Raw genomic sequence first — 18,455 nt, 5'->3', positions numbered from 1 at the left:
TTAGGGGAAAATTTGAATACTAGGCATTTTCAGCAGATCCAGCAAGCCAGTTTTCTGCATTTGTTGAAATAAATCAAATTCAGCCTCCCCACCCCCCCGGTATCTTCACTTAGAATGTACAGCACCGAACATAGTAGCCCAGCAAACCAAAAATTAAGAAATAAATACCCACCGATATATACTTGCCCTTGCAGGACCTAGATCAAGAAATATCACCTAGTGAGGGAGAGGGCATTGCATGCTAACATTTTTCTCATGAGTAGATGGCAGCAGGAGAAGCAAGAAGCACGTAATGTCCAGAGCAGTGGTTCTCAACCTATTTACCATTGTGGGCTGTATATGCAGCTCTCGGTGTGTTATGTGGGCTGCATCCACACAATATATATAGTAGCTGTATGGCCCAGAGGATGTCACATGGGCCACAGCTGTGTGCTGATTGGGCCACAAGCAGCCCGCAGGTTGAGAACCACTGGTTTAGATGACGGACAAGAGTAAATTCACTAGCTTCTTTGCATTAACCCAGTGGGGGAAGCGCACGGACAGGCCCCACAACATGTTCCATGGTGTTAAGCAGCTAATGCCAAGAGACAGGAAGTCTGGTTAATATTGCTTCTTCTTAGTGTATTATAAACTTAATTGATCTGCTGGTAATGGAGAGGAACAGGCTTTAAAAGAACTTGCAGACAAAAGTAACAAAATTTGATGTTCATGTGAACTACCCATTCAACATACAACTCTCTCCAGTGCAACATCCTTTGTATTTCCATGAAGACTATCATGTAAATCCAGCACATAGGTTGGTGTGGTCTCAGATCACATCTAGATGCTGGGAAAATGACAGGTTCTCTTCAAAGCACTTGTGGGCTTGTCTACACCAGAGTTCACGGTAAGTTAGAGTGCAGATTGAAACAGGAGTAGATTAAAGCGCATTGAACTGTTTGTGTGCTTCAGAAAAGTGCACATGGACAGTCAGTGCACAGCAGCCTAGTGCGAGCTAGATTCACACCCCAGTTTGCCACAAACTCAGTGTTCATGTAGACAAGCCCTGTACTGCATTACCCCGTATTCAGAACTTATCTCAAAACTAAGGTAAGTTTTGAAAGTATCTGTAGAGGCAAGAGAAAGTTTCTCAGAATCTGCAGGGAAAAGGGAGACAATAATACCTAGCTCTTTTCATCACATAAAAAGCACCAAACTTTCTGAATGTAAGAGGACAAAATTTAAAGCTAGTTGCTTAGGCCAAACCAGTTCTATCAGAGGCAATATATTTTACAACTAAGACAGATTTTGGGAACACAAAAGTTGCCATACTAGCTCAGAACAGTGGTCCATTGAGGCGGATATGCCAAAAAGCAGAATACTAGCTGCTTCAGAGGAAGATTTAAAACCCTTCTAGAACAGGGTGTACAAACTACATCTCCCATTCTCCATCCTAAATAACCAGACCTAAGCAACCAATTTCAGCTGGAAAATACAACACAAGATTTAGAGACGGGAACTGAGTGACAGCTAGATCGCTGCTTACGTGCCCCTGCTGTCAAAGGCTGAAATCACAAGGTGTGGATTTGAGGAGGGAAACTGACTTCATATCACAAGGCTCTTTATTTAACATTGTAGCAATTGCACTTAAAATAACTTGGTACTTACACAACAATCTGAAACAGTTAAGTGTTTCCATGTAAATACAAAGCCATGCAAAAATAGCATCTTCCAGCTTTCCTTGCATTTACTATATTGAAAGATGGCTTTTTTCAAAGCAGCTAGCATTTTAGAACATGCAACTCAGAATACAGTGGGAGAATTTTCTGAGGCAGTGGAATTATACACAACAATTGTAGGAGTCAAGCCCTTTCTCCTTGTTACTAGTTATCAGTTTAGGAAAGAGATAATCCATTACCTCACATTGAAACTTTATCCAAGATTTTAGGTGAGGGTATCAGACACAGTCGTAAAGTGATTTGCTGATATCTTAGGCTAAATGAAATGCCTTTAAGAATTAGAAGAGACCATTCAATATCTTATGCCGTTAATTGACTACATGAGTAGACTTAAAATTAAACACATTTCATAAGGCTTTGGTGATGCGTTAGGGTCAAGCCCTAAGTTCAGAGTTCTGTGTTTTTCCTATAAGAGATGCAGACATTAAATGCTCTCAATTTGGTCCTGGCAGGTAAAAAGAAATTATTTTCCTTTACTGTTTTAAAGCATCTTAATTTTTACAGCATCGTAACTTGAGTGATTTAGGATCTTATCCGTATTTCAAAAAACAAAAGACAGTTCAACTTTAAAACAGGAGGAAACACATTGCCTCAGAAATGTGCTGACAACCACAGTATTCACTTTTGATACCATCCAGAATCGGAGGAGTGCAGAAGAAAGCAAATTTCCTGTCATAGTTAAGAAACAAGAAGGCACTCCAGAGGGACCCTGAGACTTGCTCCTCATTGTGTGTGGTACCATGCTGGCTGTTACATGGCTTGTCAGAGGTGTGCAATTTGTTTTCTAGGTCTTGAGCTAGTGCTTCTCCAATACAAGGGAGCAACAGTTCAATAAAAGAGCATTCATTTTGTGGAAAGACAATGGTCAGCCACTGGTAGTTTAGAAAAATGCAAACCCCTTCCGAGTGGATGAACTGATGAATCTGATCATGAGATACATGTCTGTTTCTCCCCAGCTCAAGGTGAGGTGATAAATTGTGAAGCAAGTTGGGTCTCCAAGACTTATGAGCCTCTCTATATAATGAATATTTGACAAAAGAAAACTCAGTGACTAATATTTTTCCTCTGTTGGTCTTTTAATTCATGATTTCAAGAGCTTGTTCACATGAAAGTAGGGAGCAAAAAAGGTGTTTGCTTTGTTTTGTAGTCACTCCTAAATGCTCCCTAGCTGGGTGTCAGGACACCACTACTATCCTCTTCCTGTGATGAAGTTTGTGAATGGATTGTCTGGGTTGGTCTCCATAGTTACATACACAAAGAGTATGAAAACAAAGATAGCGAGTATAGCAATCCTTATGGGCATCGGTATGATTCCTCGACGGGCCTCCTCCCGCTCTAATGCTGCTGCCTCAAGATTCTCCTTTTCCACCTTGGATTTCTCCACAATATTCTGTGTTGATGGGTCACTCTCTCTCACTGATCTTCTCCTAGCAGGACTGTGAAAAGGATGGTAAAGTTTAAGACAACTTTTAAAGTTTAAGACATCCACCGTTACCTTTCAAACTTAAGCACACAGGCTCAGAGAAATATAGCACCAGGGATCAGGCTTCTTGTGATCAAGACAAACTAAAATATAGCCAAAGCTGAAGCAAACCTCCATATGATCAAATAAGATACTTTGAGATTAAACATAACAATAGGTAGTTTTTATGAACTGCGTATATGGGGACAGCCAAGGATTGCTTTAAACTCAGGCTGGGCACCCATTGCAGCCAGGAAGTTCATTTTAACACAGCATGGACCAGCATGCCCTTCCTTAATATAAAACTGGAAGGAATACATTCCCAGATGGGCTTTTGCCATATGGTCACTATTTGTTGTGTTAACAGTGATGGTAAAGTGGTATTGGGAAACACTGCATTCTGGTTGGTAGCCAACAGAAACAAAATTCACAGGTCAGGACTCCTTTTGTTTAATGAGCTGCACTGCAAGATAAGCGCTCCTCCGCAAGGCCTTCTAAGGCAGCAGGAGGAAACGAGTTCTTGTCTAGGAGAAGCTCTAAAGAATTAGAAAGTAGCTTTTTTGCAGAGCTGCAAAGGAAGCTCATACCTAAGAGAGAAACAGCTAAAAGCCGCTACACTAGTTTCAGTGACGGAGTAGTGAATTTTTGAAACAAAGACGACTGGTGTTTAGAATCTGTATGCCGCCCCCCAGATTAAAAAAATTAAACTGTTCATTTTTATTGTGACACTGATTGGCAGTACCTCTAGTTGCCACTTCAAAGCACTCCAGGAACACAGCCTTTTATCAAAGCTCATGTCTCTTCAAGCAGATATTGGCTGCTGCAAAAAGGACAAGAGACACCAGCTTTTTTTGTGCATTAGAACAGTGCACATCTCTTGTTCTAGTCCATTTGGGGTCAGTGTTTTCTCTCCTATGAAACTCAGAACAGGGAAGAGTGGACGCTAGTGAATGGCCCAGTGGATTCAGTGGTTCAATATGGAGTCTCTGTACTACTAATTATTGTATTTTATGTAGCACCTAGTATTCCCAAGCAAGATTGGAACCCCATTGTACTAGGCACTGTACATACACATGAGAGAAACTCTGTCCCTGAAGAGCTTACAGTCTAAACAGACAAGGGTTATCCTCCTCCCTGTTTTATGGATAAGGCACAGAGATTAACTGACTTGTTCAAGGTCTGTGGCAGAGCTCAGAACTGAACCCAGATCTCCCAAGTCCCAAGTCCAGTGATTTAACCAGTAATCCTTCCTCTCTCACCTCTACATCAATGGCTCAAGTCAGCCCCAGGGGACTAAACATCATCACCATCTTTAAGCTGCTTGGTAGGTTATGTGAAATGCGTTAGCAAGTCTGTGTCTAATTCCTAGGTGAAGAGCGGCCATATCACAAGGGCCGATAAATGGTACTCAATGGCACTCAGAGAAAAAGATCCATTGCGCCATGGAGATTAGACTCTTCTCAGGTAAAAGAGGTCTCCCCAATTCAAGGCCCATTGGCTGGGTCACCCAAGAACTTAAATATAGTAACTTGCAACTTCTGCATTCCCCTGGCTAATGCCCCCCTCTCCTCCCCAACACATTATGGAAAGACTTGACAGCTGAAGAGAATATACATTCTAAGAAGCGGCTGTGTATGTCATGCGCTTTCTGTAGTTCTTTCCTACCTCACCTCAGTGCTGCCTACCAACATTTTTGACCAGAGACCTTACCATCCATGGAAGACCCTGGTGGAGTCTCAGCTTTTCAACTGCCAAGGGAATAGGAAGGAAGAGAGGCTATTGATAAGTAGTGCGGTTGTATCAAATGTGAATGGCTGAAGAGCATTACCTTATTCCTATGGGAGACCGGGGATCAGGAAACCATGTTTCACCTTGACCATCATCTTTGCCAACTGAGCAACCCGTTGTGTCAGCTGCCTGACAAGAGAAGAAAGTTTATAGTGGGAGATTTAGTAAATAGACTGTATGCAGGATCCTTTACTCCCAACTGCTGAAGCCCCTGAACAAGTTGTGGATAATTAAGAGAGTAAGAAAATCATAGTTAACTTTTTTGGAGTGAGGATTCATCTTGGTGGATTTACAATGACCAAAAACAAGATGAATGGGAAAGGGCAATTATGTGCCCAGTGCTAGTCTGGAACATTAGCTGTGATCACAAAAGCCGGAAGGAGAGTTGTGTCAGAAACGTAATAACCAAATTCTTTGTTTTCTAATAAGAAGCAATTCAGTGAGTGGAAGCAGCCTTCAAATAACTTTTTTTAAAGTGGATATTTCCTCTATTGTGACCAGAAAAGACACCTTGTGAAGGATTTACAGCCACCCAGGAAATTAAGTTTAAAAAAAAAAATAGATTAGTTGCCTGCAGTCTACTCTGTTTAACAAATATTGAGGCCTGTGGAGTATTAGCTGGTGTTCGATAAGTCATTGTGCTCTTGTCCAGCATGATCTTACCCTGCCAAAGAAGCAAGTGATTACAGCTTACTTTAAGTAAATAAATCAACATTCCACAATAAGAAGTACTTTGTATCTGGACATATGATCTAAATCCACGAATTCAATGGCCCATATAAACAAGTTCAACAAAAACCACCCACTGCAATTAAAAAAAAAAAAGTGGTTCAGGTAAGAAAGAAATGGAATAATGGGGGAGGGGGAAATGATGGATTTTAAGCTTTTTTGAGCTGTAACACTTAGGGCATTTAGGGCAAATATGAAATTCAAGACTGAATCTGTTCAAAAGATTGCAATGGCACTACTCCAAATGGACCCTGTTTAGGTTGTTGGAAGGCTGACTATTATTCACGGATACCAACAAAAAGTGTTCAGCTGTGAGTCAACAATTATTTTTATGGATAAGCTAGGTTTATGGGCTGAAGCACACAATAGGTCTGGTCTAAAGCCCTCAGAATGAAAAAGATAAACAGTGATATATCAACATTTATGTTATCATAGCATCCAAAGGCCTTCATCGGGAGCTGAGACCCACTGTGCTGGTTGCTGTACAAACATAAGGACAGCCACACTGGAGCAGAACAAGGGTCCATCTAGCCCAGTATCTTGTCTTTGACAGTGGCCAGTGCAGATGCTTCAGACACAATGAAGAGAACAGAACAATTATCAAGTAATCCATATGATTGTCCAGTCCCAGGTTCTGGCTATCCTCCCTTTAAAGACATCACAATCTAGTGCCCCAATCTGGCAAAGATGTAGGCGTGTGCTTAACTTCGTGCTCTGTTATAAGACTTTACAGGACCGGGGCCTAAAACAAATTCAACTTTCCTGCGCTGAAATCTTGCATAAAGTTAAGTATACATCATACAGTTTCAAGATCATCTCTTGCTGATTTATAAATGCAAAGAAGCGTCATTCTGCAATTATTTTCTATTCCTTAAAAGGAGGCATGCAATTGGGTGTGCATTTTGCTTGTTTTAAGAGTCCACCTTTGAGGTAGTGCTACTTTGTCTTAAATTAGGGTAAGAGAAGATTTGTATTAGGGATCAAATGCAAGACCAAGGAAAGGAGTTTTGAAGTGAATGGATAGTGCATTAGGTAGCTAAATGTTATTCAGCGATCCATCATGTGCACCATTTTGCTTTACTATTTGCTCTGGGACACAGTTTTGCGGATAGCACTTTTGGAAGATTTTCTGGAAAAAAGCCAGTTTATTATAAGTTAATTGATGCCAGAGTACCTTTGTCCTACGAGTAGCCTGGGGACTGCTGTCACCTGACCTCTTCTGTCCTTGTGGCCGACGTGCTGGCAACTTATCCTCTGGCAATATTTGCTCTAGCTGTTAATATCCAAGACAGGCATTCATTAATTGGAAGGGTAAACAATCTATGCATAATTGAATACTCTCCTGGTCAAAGCTGCTGTATCAAGGTCAAGAATACTGTGCACAAGAGACTATTCTCTTGCAGTTAACAACCTGTGCTTATCCAAAAAATGACTACTAGTGATTTTTCCATCTGTGACAATAAGTCTACACCTTCATTTATTGTGCATCGCTGATTTAAACAAACAAACAAACCAAAAAACAATGTAACCAAGAACCTGGAATCATCTGTGCATCACACATCAGACATGTAAAGTAGTCCTCAAGATAGAGCAGAAACTGTTGTTAAGGCAAGCTGATATTCGATTGCTACTTATTTTTTAAAGGCCCAATGTAGATGTCTATAATATGGCCCATTTGACAGTTAATGGAACACCTTCAGTGACATGGGCCAGTAATTTCACAAGGGAATTATTCTCGTGACTATTTCCAGTATGTAATTTGAACGATAAGGCTTTTCTATATGAACAAGATGCAAATAGGCCAAAGCCGATGTTCTAGGTCAACCCCGATCACGAATAACCATTGCTGAAAAGTTAGCGGTCGGTGAAGTAAGAAGCAGTGAAGGAACGTTCAGCTGCATTACAGCATGCCTAATGAGAAGCTTTTTCTCATGCAAGTTCATGCATAAAATTTGTGAATTGTTAGGAGCACCAACGTAACCATAAATTAAAATATTGGGAGGGTAGGTACTTTCCTCTGCCACGATCTTGGCAAGACTGTAATCTGCATCAGGTGCTAGGAGTTTCTTGTGGCGCTCTGAAAATTCAGTGTGTGGAGCCTGTAAGAAAAAGAAATCCACAATACTTTTACTGACCGTGATCTTAATTAAAGGTCCATATTTTTCAAATATTGAACTGTTAAATCGGTGCAATATTGAACTGTTTATTTTACATAGATGGAGCCACCACATCTTAGTATGGTATTTATCACTTAAGCTTTCCTCAAATGCTGCAGGGCAACATCTGAAGCCAACTGTTGTAATTCGGAATTTTTTTTCTGTAAAATATGAAGAAACTTGAGGAAGGCTTGTCCAATGGTTAGAGCAGTAGCTGGGACTCCGGAGTCTCGAGTTAAATTACATGCCTTGCCACAAACTCTCTGTGCAGCCTTCGGCAAGTCACTTAGTTTCTCTCTGCGCCTCAGTTTCCCCCATCTATAATGTAAGATGGGGATAATAGCATTTCCCTATAAAAACTTTAGATAAATGGGATGTGTCTGGTCTTAAGATTTGTAGGAACTGGTTTTCACACCACTTACAATGGTCACCTTACTTTGTATCCCTTTAAAATCTAAGCTTAAATGTTATTTAACATGCTGAAACACTGGTAATTGAATCAATATTTAATAGTTAATTTTAAGTCGGCATTTATAATTACTTGGGCACTTTGTACATCAGGAAATCAACTTGGCATATTCTTAAACACCCGAGCTGACTGTTTCACAGTAGATTTCCTTGGGCTGTACGGTAGAAGTTATGCCATAGAAGCATACTATAATTAACTGATTGAAGGTAATTGCTGCATTTGTCAAGAGCTTAATACAAAGAACATCAGGTTCTATTAACTTGAAATTTCCTGCATGTAGCAGCAGCTACATAAAATATTCATGCATTAGTAGGTTACTTACTTTACTGTAGCCAGTGGCACAAGCTGCTGTCACTTTGAAGTCTTTTGTTTCAAGGACTACTTCAGTACTGGTCTCTGAATAAGGAGCGGAAAAACTAATAAGTGAGGCCCTTAAAAGAGTAAATTATGCTGGAGTATCTATGCCTTGTTGCCTGAGTCAACACTTCAGAACAAGAGCTATAGGATGGCCATCTTTAGAAACTGCTTTGCTTAATTATTCTCCTGTGCTTTCACCTAGATGCAATGGTGATGGGCAACATACAAATACATAGATGAGAAGTTGCAAAGAGGCAATGTGCCCAAATGCCAGCGGTCTACCTAACAGAGGATTAGATTAAAGTCTTCAGGGGTAAAGGGGTAGGAGAGGTGTCAGAACAGTATTCATATATTGGCAATCACGTCCGGAAAACTAACGAGTAAACAATTCCTTATCCATTCCATAGCATGATGCAACAGAACCAGGAAAGTGTTTTTTCCTTTAAATTATTTTCACTCAATAGAAAAAGAAGGCTTGTTTGAGCTAGCTATGTTTTTGTTAGGACAGCTGCTATGCTGTCAGATTAGTCCGACGTGCAGCTGTTGGTTTAGTATTTTTCAAAACACTTCTAATCCGCTCAGGATTTTGGAACTCCTTTTTTTCAAAAGCAACAGAAATTGCCCCACCAAACTAATTGCTTTAAAAAGTTAGCAATTCCTTACAGCCTGTAAAATAAATGAGAGGCTTGGCTATCTCCTTGATGGGAACTTAAAAGAAGGCTTATGAGCGATTAAAAAAAAAAGCAAAGCTTGGCTTTCAGTTCTATGCAGCTCCCCAAAAAGATCTTCAGGATTGAGCTACTGAACGTTACACTTCTGCCGAGAGAAAACCCTACATTCGTTTTTTCCTCTGAAGAGATTTCCAATTTCCTTGATATTCACAAAGGAATTAGCATGCCAGATCAGACCACAGGGCCATCAGGTTCAATAGCATGTCAGACAGCGGTCAGTGCCAGATGTTTCAGGGAACCCTGTGGCAGGCAGTCACAGAACAACCTGCCTATAGAATAAATTGCTTCCTAATTCCCACACAGATTGGCTTATGCCCTGAAACATGCCGGTTTACATCTCTTCAGACTTCTAAACGTCTCATTTAACAGTGGATATTCTCATTTTCCATATAGGACCTGACTAAGTTATACCAAGTTAGGGGCCAATTTAAGGCCCTTTACAATGTCAGAAGCAAATCCTCAATAAGCATTATGATTGTTTACCCCAACTGCGGATTTGCCCCTCAGAGTACTGTAAAGAGGTATTAGTGTAATAATAATAGTCCCTGTTTATAAAAATCTAGCTAAGATCTCAGGCCTGGTCTATGCTACAGAGTTAGGTCAATGTAAGGCAGCTTACGTCGCCTTAACTCTGAAAGCATCAACAGTAAAATTTAGTTCCCACCGACTTAACTCACCCACTACACCTACTTAACTAAACCTCCACAAGAGATGTAGTGCTTAGGTCAATAGTCAGGTTGACGCAGTGTCAGTGTAGACACTGTGTTGCTTACATTGACAGTTGCTGCCTTTCAGCAACTGTCCCACAATGCCCATACTGGCAGTTAAATCGATGCAAGTGCTCCTGGTAAGGATGCGCACCACTGACACAAGGAGCATAGAATGGACGTGTAAAACAGATTCAATTACTGCAGTGGCTGCATGTCGATGTAACTTAGGTCAACTTAATTTTGCAGCACAGACTTGCCCTCAGACTCAATATCTTGTGACACTGAGTTACAAAGGTTAGCTGTGCATCATGTAAACAAGTGTTTCCTTTAATGAACTGAATATTGATAACCATTCAGTTGCATTCATTTGTTCTGTGTTTGTCCAGAGCGTAGCACAATGGGGTTCCGGTCCATGACTAGGGTTCCTAGGCCTCTCTCCAACACAAATAATTCTATGTCCCTAATTTACCTTCTCAAAACTCTTGTCCTGTATGCCTTGACTGTGTCTCCTTATTTCTCTCCTCTTCAAACTGACCAGTCCCAGTGTTTTCAGCATGAGAGGAGATTGAAGATGCCATCCAAAAGCCAAGGCAACTTATTTTCTATTTGTGTAATACATGCAAGTCCTTCAATGTGCGTGGTTTATTTGGGTTACATGGCCCAGATCTGAATTTTTTTTTTTTTTTTTACAGCACCCAGGGACATTTGCTACTGAATCTGTGTTTTATAGCATTTTTAGTTTTCCATCTCAGAGCAGAGTCAGCCTACAACTCCACTGACACTGAATAAACCATGTGCCATTATACTTTTGATTTAAAAAATAAAATCATACCAAACAGTATGGGGTGGGGCGCACTTGATAATGAATTGCAAGATGGGGACTGGTGGAGTGGAAGACAGCAAGAGGTGATAAAACAGTTTTAGACCACAAACCCATTAAGCCACACGAAAGTAAGATCAATAGGTGAAATCCAGGCCCCACTAAAGTCAGTGACAAATCCCCCACTGACTTCAATCGGACCAAGATTTCACCCCATGATTCTATGAGGAGCACAATATGGAAGGGACAAAAGGGATTTGACCTAAGAAATTGCTCTGGAGTTCAGCTGCAAAGACTCACAGAACTATTGCAGCAAGATTACTTTCCTTCCTAAAAAGTCACCATTGAGATACTTTTGTTTATCAGTAACATTTAAAATAATTTCAGACAGGAGGATTAGCTATCTACCCAGGGATTTAGGTCGGCTTTACTGCACCGGTCAGGGTATGGATTTTTCATATCCCAGAGTGATGTAATTATGATTACCTAATTTTCTAGTGTAAACCAGGCCTTAGGAGCATGAGTCCCATTGACTCTCAATGGGATTTGTGCTCCTAAATCACTTAAGGCCAGATTTTTGAAGCGCTCAAAGATGCAGATAGGCCTAACTCCCATTGAAATTAATGGAAAATAGGTTCCTAGGCAACACAGAAAAATCTCACATGGTAATACTAAATGTTCTCAAACATACAAAGTATTAAGATTGATAAACTGACACTTAATTTCTGCATCCAAAAAGTTTACTATTATACCTTTTTCTTCCTCACTCTCTGAGCTCCGATCAAGACCTCCACTTTCCTTTGGCTTGCCACATAATCCTTGTGGACGTGGATTCACCAACTGCAGTAGTTTATTCTCATAAAGAGTCCTTGTAGAAGCTAAAATAAGCAGTTCAGAATACAAGGGGATTAATAACAATTGGTTTGCTGTGCAAACAGTTTTATTGTTTGAAAATCTGGTCCTAAATTTCAGGGATTTTACAATGAGCTCAGGATCCAGCAACTCCAGTTGAGAACAAGTGCGGAGCACATCATTTAGGTGCTTAAATGGGAGCTGAGCTCTTTTGAAAACTCAGGCCTTTGTTTTTTGTCTTAAGTTTTTGAGTTGGGTTGAGACCCAATTTCTCACTTTAAAGACACTTTAGATTAGATTCTAATTCCCCATCTGTTCCCAATCAGAACCATAATTAATTTGAAGCATACGTAGTATTGGTCCAGGCTCGGCACCGTACATGAGAAGTTTTTCCTGCAATTCATTGTCACTCAGTAGTTTAATGCTGATTTCATCTGTTGTGTCTTGATCTCGGTTTTCTTGTTCTTGCTTTTCTAACAACACACCAACAGTAACCTGGGCCATCTTTTCCAACAGCAGAATCTTTGGAATAAGATACGAGAATTCACCATGAAAGCTAAGTACAGTACAAAGGCATCTTTAAGCATTTATCCTGTTGCTCTGCAAATCCTGTTTTATCTAAATATATAGAAGTGATTAATAAACTGGAATAGTTATATTTGGGTTTCCTGCCACTGTTGGAATGGTTTCCAAGTGCCTCACTATTCCATCACAGATTTCAGTATCTACAGATTTAGAGCTTTCATACAAAGTTAGGTGGCAAATTATAGGTAACAAATTATATTTAATTGACAATTACAGCTAAGTGGAACAAGAGATGGTATGCTCAAATTTCAGAGGAGGCTTCCGGAAATGAGGTAAAGAGACCTTTTGTGCGTGCGTGTATAGAGAGAGAGACCAATAATTACTAAATCCCTAGGCCTATATGCAACATGTTTAGAAAAGTACTTTGTGTATCCCTTTATAGTTCAGATGTTTGCAGTATCAAGAGTTTGGGAACCATTTCTCTTCCTTCCCTGTCCCCCAACCTCCCAATCCTGCCTTCTTCACTGCTTTGTCTGTCATGAATGCTCTAGAAATATGGTTTTGTTAACTTGCTTTCCTTTTGCTGGCTGTCTCTGTAGCAGCCTAAAAATATTGTATCATTATTCAGTTTATGTTTGTAGTGATGGAGAAGTGTCCCTTTCAGGCCTGCCACTCTATTCAAGTTGTATGTATGTATGTAGATTTAATAGTCTTCAGTAAAGCTTCTAGAGCTAAGAGGCAGATTGCCTATGCCTATATGACCGAAGGGAAAGCCTATAAGATCTGCAAGTCAAAGCTATGCTTTGTCTGGGTTATATTAATAAAATAGGTTATTTTCAAGTACCAGACTGACATTCCCACAGCACATTTCCATATATATTACACAGACTAAATGAATCATTTCTAGCACAAAAATACTGTGCATGACTGCATGCAACAGCTGCTCTTCCACGCCTTGGTCTCTTGTGCCCTGGTTTGAATTATAACAGGTGCCTTTCTGATTGGAAGAGAGTCTGTAGAGATCCAGCTATTTTAAAGGGGCAAAAGCATTGCCTAAAGCCATGCCTCTTTCACTCGCTTCCCCTTCCCTTTAGTGGGAAGAAAAGGCTTAGGAACCAGCCAGTCTATGCAACTTTTCAGATTGTGTCTGGGACCCACTCTACCTTGACAGAACAACTGGAGAAGATCTAATTAAAGTGGTTTCATTCTATTTGCTTGGCTTCTGTGTCCATCTCTCCATCGGTCTAATGCCTCACAGGGATGTTGTGAGGTTTAATTAATTAATGTTTACAAAGCCCTAGGGGATTCGCACATGGAAGGTGCTATAGAAGGGTGATGTTTTATATAAGCAGAACACTGTATTCATCCGAGCACTTGATTTTTTCAATCTACCCATAAATGTCAGAATGAAGTCTTAGAAGCAGTACAGGAAACACTGGCAGACAAGTCCACATATTGTTGATAGAACAGACATCTGTGGTGCACTGTCATATGCCTTTATTATTTATTGACTGTCATCAGCATATGAGATGCTCTGCAAGACAGAAAAACAGTCCTCAAACAGTTTTCAGTTTGGAGCAGACAGTCCAGTTTTTAATCTCAAGATTAGTTGACAATGCATTCGAATTAGGTTATTCCAAATACATAAATTCTACACTTGTTTACCAAATGGCTTAAAACATTCAACCAAATCGTAATGCTTTGCATCACGGGAAAATAGTTAGACATCAATTCAAGTTCTCACTCTGCTTATTTATGATTTGAGACTTGAACTTAACGATACATTGTCCAGGATCACTCACTTCTACCCATCATTTACCAGAGATGGGTTAATATTGCAGTGACTATTACTGCAATATAATTACATATTACAATATGATCAAAGCCAACCTTAAACTGACACTCTGCTAGTGATTTGTCACTGTCTAGTTACAAAAAAAACCTTCACTAGCCAGGTTTGTAGACTTTTATCCTGTAACACTAGCTAATTCAAAACCCTGTCACCTCAACAGAATTTTTATTTTAATAGTAAACAAAACATCTAAAAAAACCATACTCAAAGATTGTAGCAGAGTTTTACCGAGAGCTTGTCTGCACACAAGTTGCACCAGTTTAAAAACAGATTTGGTTAAACCAGTACAAACCCCACTGTGGGCACTTAGTTAAAATGTACAGGTCCAAGCTCAACTGACATAAAACTAGGTTTAAATTGACACAAAACTACCCCAGTTTAACATCACACTGGTAGCTAAATGGATTAAACTTTGTGTTTAAATCAGGCCTCAGTAACATTAAGAGCAGACCTTCTGTCTAGTTCTAGAATTCTATATTTAGACTGGGATTTTCAAAGCAGCATAAGGGAGTTAGGCATCCAACTGCTGATTTCCAATGGGAGCTGAACACCTAACACTTGGCCCCACCATAGATCTTTTTATTAAAGAACACATTTGATCTCGAAGAGGTTTTAAAGATTAGATTAATTGTACCTACAAGTGTCTAATGAAAATTCTAGAACAAAGACCCTAATGGGTCATCTCAGACACCTTGCACTCATTTTTTTCCATGCAGGGAGCCAGTCAACCAACTATATTTAAGCGTAGTTTAACAAGTCTCTTATTTTTTGGCTGAAGCCCAGGATACAAAGTCAACTCAAGCCTTAATTTCTCTGTAGTGAAAAAGAAATTTTCTAAATGACCTACACATTTTTACTACAAAGTACATGATTTTACAAGAACTAAGTCTAGATATTTTATGTCACTGTTTCACGACGTATTTGTGCCTCAAAATTCATCAGCTTTTTTGGTGGCGGGGAGGAGGGTTAAAAAAAGAAGGTATCCCCAAAAAGACCCATTTCAATTTAAAATGAGGGTGTCTCATTTCCTAAGGCTGAATCTACCCTGGTCAAAATTACGATCGGTCACTCTCCACTGGGACAGCTCTACTGATGGGAATTACAGATCCCTCTTATGCCAGGTTAGAAACAGTCTTGGAGATTGTTCTGATATTCCAAACAAATTCACTTACCCCCTCACATGATCTTATGAAATTCTGACTCTGTAATTAAAACAGCTACAGATGTTAAAAAGGACTTCCTCTTTCTAAAAGCCCAATGCCCCTGCTCTTCGTGCCCAGAATAAAGACTAGTGACTTATCTGTGACATCATTAATTTCCATGGTAATAGACTGGTGTCAAACCAGATTGTGACTTCACTGCAGGTTCATTACAAGGAGGAATTTTGCTGGGAAGAAGAAAAGCCAATCTATTAAGGCAGAAGGCGAGTAAATACATATGGGGAAAGCTAATCCGTGATAGATATTTATGGAAGTGATACTTCAAAAGAACATCTGTGATGTCTACAAAGTTCTAGGAGCTATAGTACACGGACAGAGCAGCAGAAATGCTAGTGTTTTGGGGGTCGTAGAGGCATCACGCTATGGAAAAGGAAAGAGATACTGTCTATCCCACTCAGTTGAGAGCATGACTAGAATACTGCATTCACTTCTGGACACCTCAGTAGTAGAAGGGATTAGTTACAGTCCTTGACTAAAGGAGACTGTATATTAATTACTAAGACAAAAGATAATTCAGAAGAGCAACAAAAATAATGAGTCTGGAGTGATTTATTTATGAGGCAAGATTAAGAGCACTAAATATGTATAGCTGAATGAGACAATGTTAATGAAAACTTCCTATAGAAGAGATCAACTACACTGTAGAAGAAGTCTTCCCAGAGAATTGCGGGGGGGGGGGGGGGAAGCCATCGCTTGAAAGGCTTAGGACAAGACAAAAATCTGGTCAGACTGTAGGGAACATGCCTGCACACTATGATGCACCTAGAAGTCACCGACTGATAGGTATTTTAAGAATGACATTATTAGAGTTCTGTGTTCCAGTTCATTTTAAAACATTAGAGCAGCAAATAGTTAGACAGAAAGCCATTTTAAAGTTCCAATATTCGCTCAGCCCTTATATTAACCAAGCTCACTGGAGGTGGCTAATATTAAACAATATTTCTTCAGATGTTTATTCCCTACCACAGACAGGCCTCATAATCTGTCCTTGGCCCCTAGAATAACAAAGCTAGAAATTAGTATTTACTAAGTACCTGGCATGTTTCAGCTAGTTTAAAGCAAGAAACACCCCCCTCTGCCCGTTATAGGAAAATTATTCTGCTAGCACTGGGGTACACATTTAAAATCCTTTATCTAGCTTTGTATTATACTATGCACCTTTCACTAAAGGCATAAGTAAAAATAGGATTCCCTTAGAATGCCACGTTTCAAAGAAAGAACGTGTTACAAGGAAACAAGAGCTGGGAGCCTTCAGTGACATATCTCGCACTTAGGATTAAAACATGACTAACAATTATCTTAATTGTGTTCAGTTCCCGTTCCATGGAAGCCACATTCCATTTAAATACAAGTGCAACCTGAAAAGGGTGAGCGTACACATTCACTTAATCTACAAATACATTATTTTAACAAAGGAGTCAGCCAAACTGAATGAACAGCACTTCAAATGGCTATCTGCCAAAGCCTATTTCCATAAAGACCTCAACAGTTAACTAGCAGCAGAAAACTGAAAGTGCTGTTTTTCAGTCATTTTTATGCATAAACATACAACTCTCTACTAGTTCATCCATTTGAAGAGATGCTATTCACCTGCCTCAAGTTTCCCCGTGACACTTCGTGTCCCTCCGCAACCCCCAACATGCAACTAAAACACAAAATCAAGTCCGTATATTTGGTTATCAGAGTCAATGTGGCAGGGATATATGACATTCAGCCCCACAAAAGCTAGGTTTAGACTTCGTTCTAGATCTTGTAGTCATATGAATGATTTTAATATAGCATCTTTCATTCAGAGGACTCTTAATCAAGGCTTTTGGAATTATTGGTTTTGTCCATCAACTTTCTCTTAATTTAAAAACCATCAAGGAGGACAGTACACTGGATTAAACGGGAAATTCAACTTCAGCACTTTTTAGTCAGAAATTATTTTTCTAAATAAATGGAAATTGAGGAAACAGATAAGCTCAAAACAACTTTTGGTTGCAGCGAGATTTGGTGAACAATCTAGTCATAGCAAAAGCCATCTAAGGAAAAGAGACTGAACATTTAACTGAACAGTAGAGCACTAAAGACCAAGGTTAAAGGAAATTCAGGTGTACAAAATAAAACCTCTTGAAATGAAGGTTTAAAGGGTTAGAATCCAAGAGCACTCAAAAGCTTTTTCTATTGTGAAATAGACAACACTTTTATAAGGCCATCTGTTGCTTCCCAATCCAAAATAGTTTGAGTAACCAAGAGCATGTCACTTTCCAAGCTACCATGACACTGCAATGTCATCATAACTAAATTAAAAAAGGGCATTATTAGGTAAAATTAGTTCCAAAAATTGGGTTAGCAATTGTTTGTTCCAGGCAACTACTGATTGAATGACTTTCCAAAAAGCGGCTTAACTGTGTCATGTCATAGAACTGTCTAATGATCTAGTAGTTACTGGTGCATGTGTTTTGTTTACCTTTCTCAAAGGTTACTGTTCTGGAGAGATGCTGAGTACTCACAACTCCCACTGAAGCAAATGGTAGCTGCAATTGCTCAGCATCTCATGATCACGTGAGACTATGCTCAATACATTGAGAAGAATGGATAACATTTTCAACATTGTCAAAAGCAGTTAGAGACTCACGATCAACTTTAAAAAGCCTACTCTGCCTGAAAGTGTTTTTCCCCCCACTGTCCTTATGAGAAACACCTAAGAATCCTATAAACTGAAAGATGAGAGCAAAATATCCTTCTCAACACTGAGAATGTTTGCTTTATGCATCTGACAGCAGCACTCTATGTAGAGATTTTCTCTGTTTCCCCAATTATAGTCTGTTTCCTCTGTTATATTTATGAGGGTATTTCATACAGCAAAGAGAAAAGAATTTTAGAAATCAGAAAGCGTGGTTGTGAAGCTGTACGCATTGGCAGAGGAACTCAGAGGCAGGTGCAATAGTTGAAAACAACCTCAGATTTGTTTTTTGTTTTTTTTAAGTTGGCTAGATTTATTGGTAGTTGATGTTATCAGGCCCCAATTTTAGATTTATGGAGGTTTGGGGGGTTTTTTTGTTTGTTTTTTGCTTTTTTTTT

The 18,455-nt window shown here is 39.6% G+C and overlaps 1 protein-coding gene across 1 annotated transcript in view; it reads right to left on the bottom strand.

Annotated features, from left to right (window-relative positions):
• Window positions 1-1,601: 1,601 nt before the first annotated feature.
• Window positions 1,602-18,455, bottom strand: part of LEMD1 (LEM domain containing 1) — an 18,417-nt gene continuing 1,563 nt past the window's right edge. Inside the window, exons 2-8 of the mRNA XM_034767170.1 lie at window positions 12,143-12,314; window positions 11,693-11,818; window positions 8,645-8,718; window positions 7,713-7,796; window positions 6,872-6,970; window positions 5,009-5,097; window positions 1,602-3,154 (exon numbers count right to left, since the gene is read on the bottom strand). Coding sequence (XP_034623061.1) covers window positions 2,908-3,154; window positions 5,009-5,097; window positions 6,872-6,970; window positions 7,713-7,796; window positions 8,645-8,718; window positions 11,693-11,818; window positions 12,143-12,296 — 873 coding nt within the window. The 5' untranslated portion in view covers window positions 12,297-12,314 and the 3' untranslated portion in view covers window positions 1,602-2,907. The remainder of the gene's footprint in view (window positions 3,155-5,008; window positions 5,098-6,871; window positions 6,971-7,712; window positions 7,797-8,644; window positions 8,719-11,692; window positions 11,819-12,142; window positions 12,315-18,455) is intronic.

Source organism: Trachemys scripta, chromosome 4, assembly GCF_013100865.1.
Source record: "Trachemys scripta elegans isolate TJP31775 chromosome 4, CAS_Tse_1.0, whole genome shotgun sequence".
Lineage (NCBI taxonomy): Eukaryota > Metazoa > Chordata > Testudines > Emydidae > Trachemys > Trachemys scripta.
The sequence above is the reverse complement of the archived record's forward strand: the minus strand, read 5'-3'. Positions and strand labels throughout refer to the sequence as shown.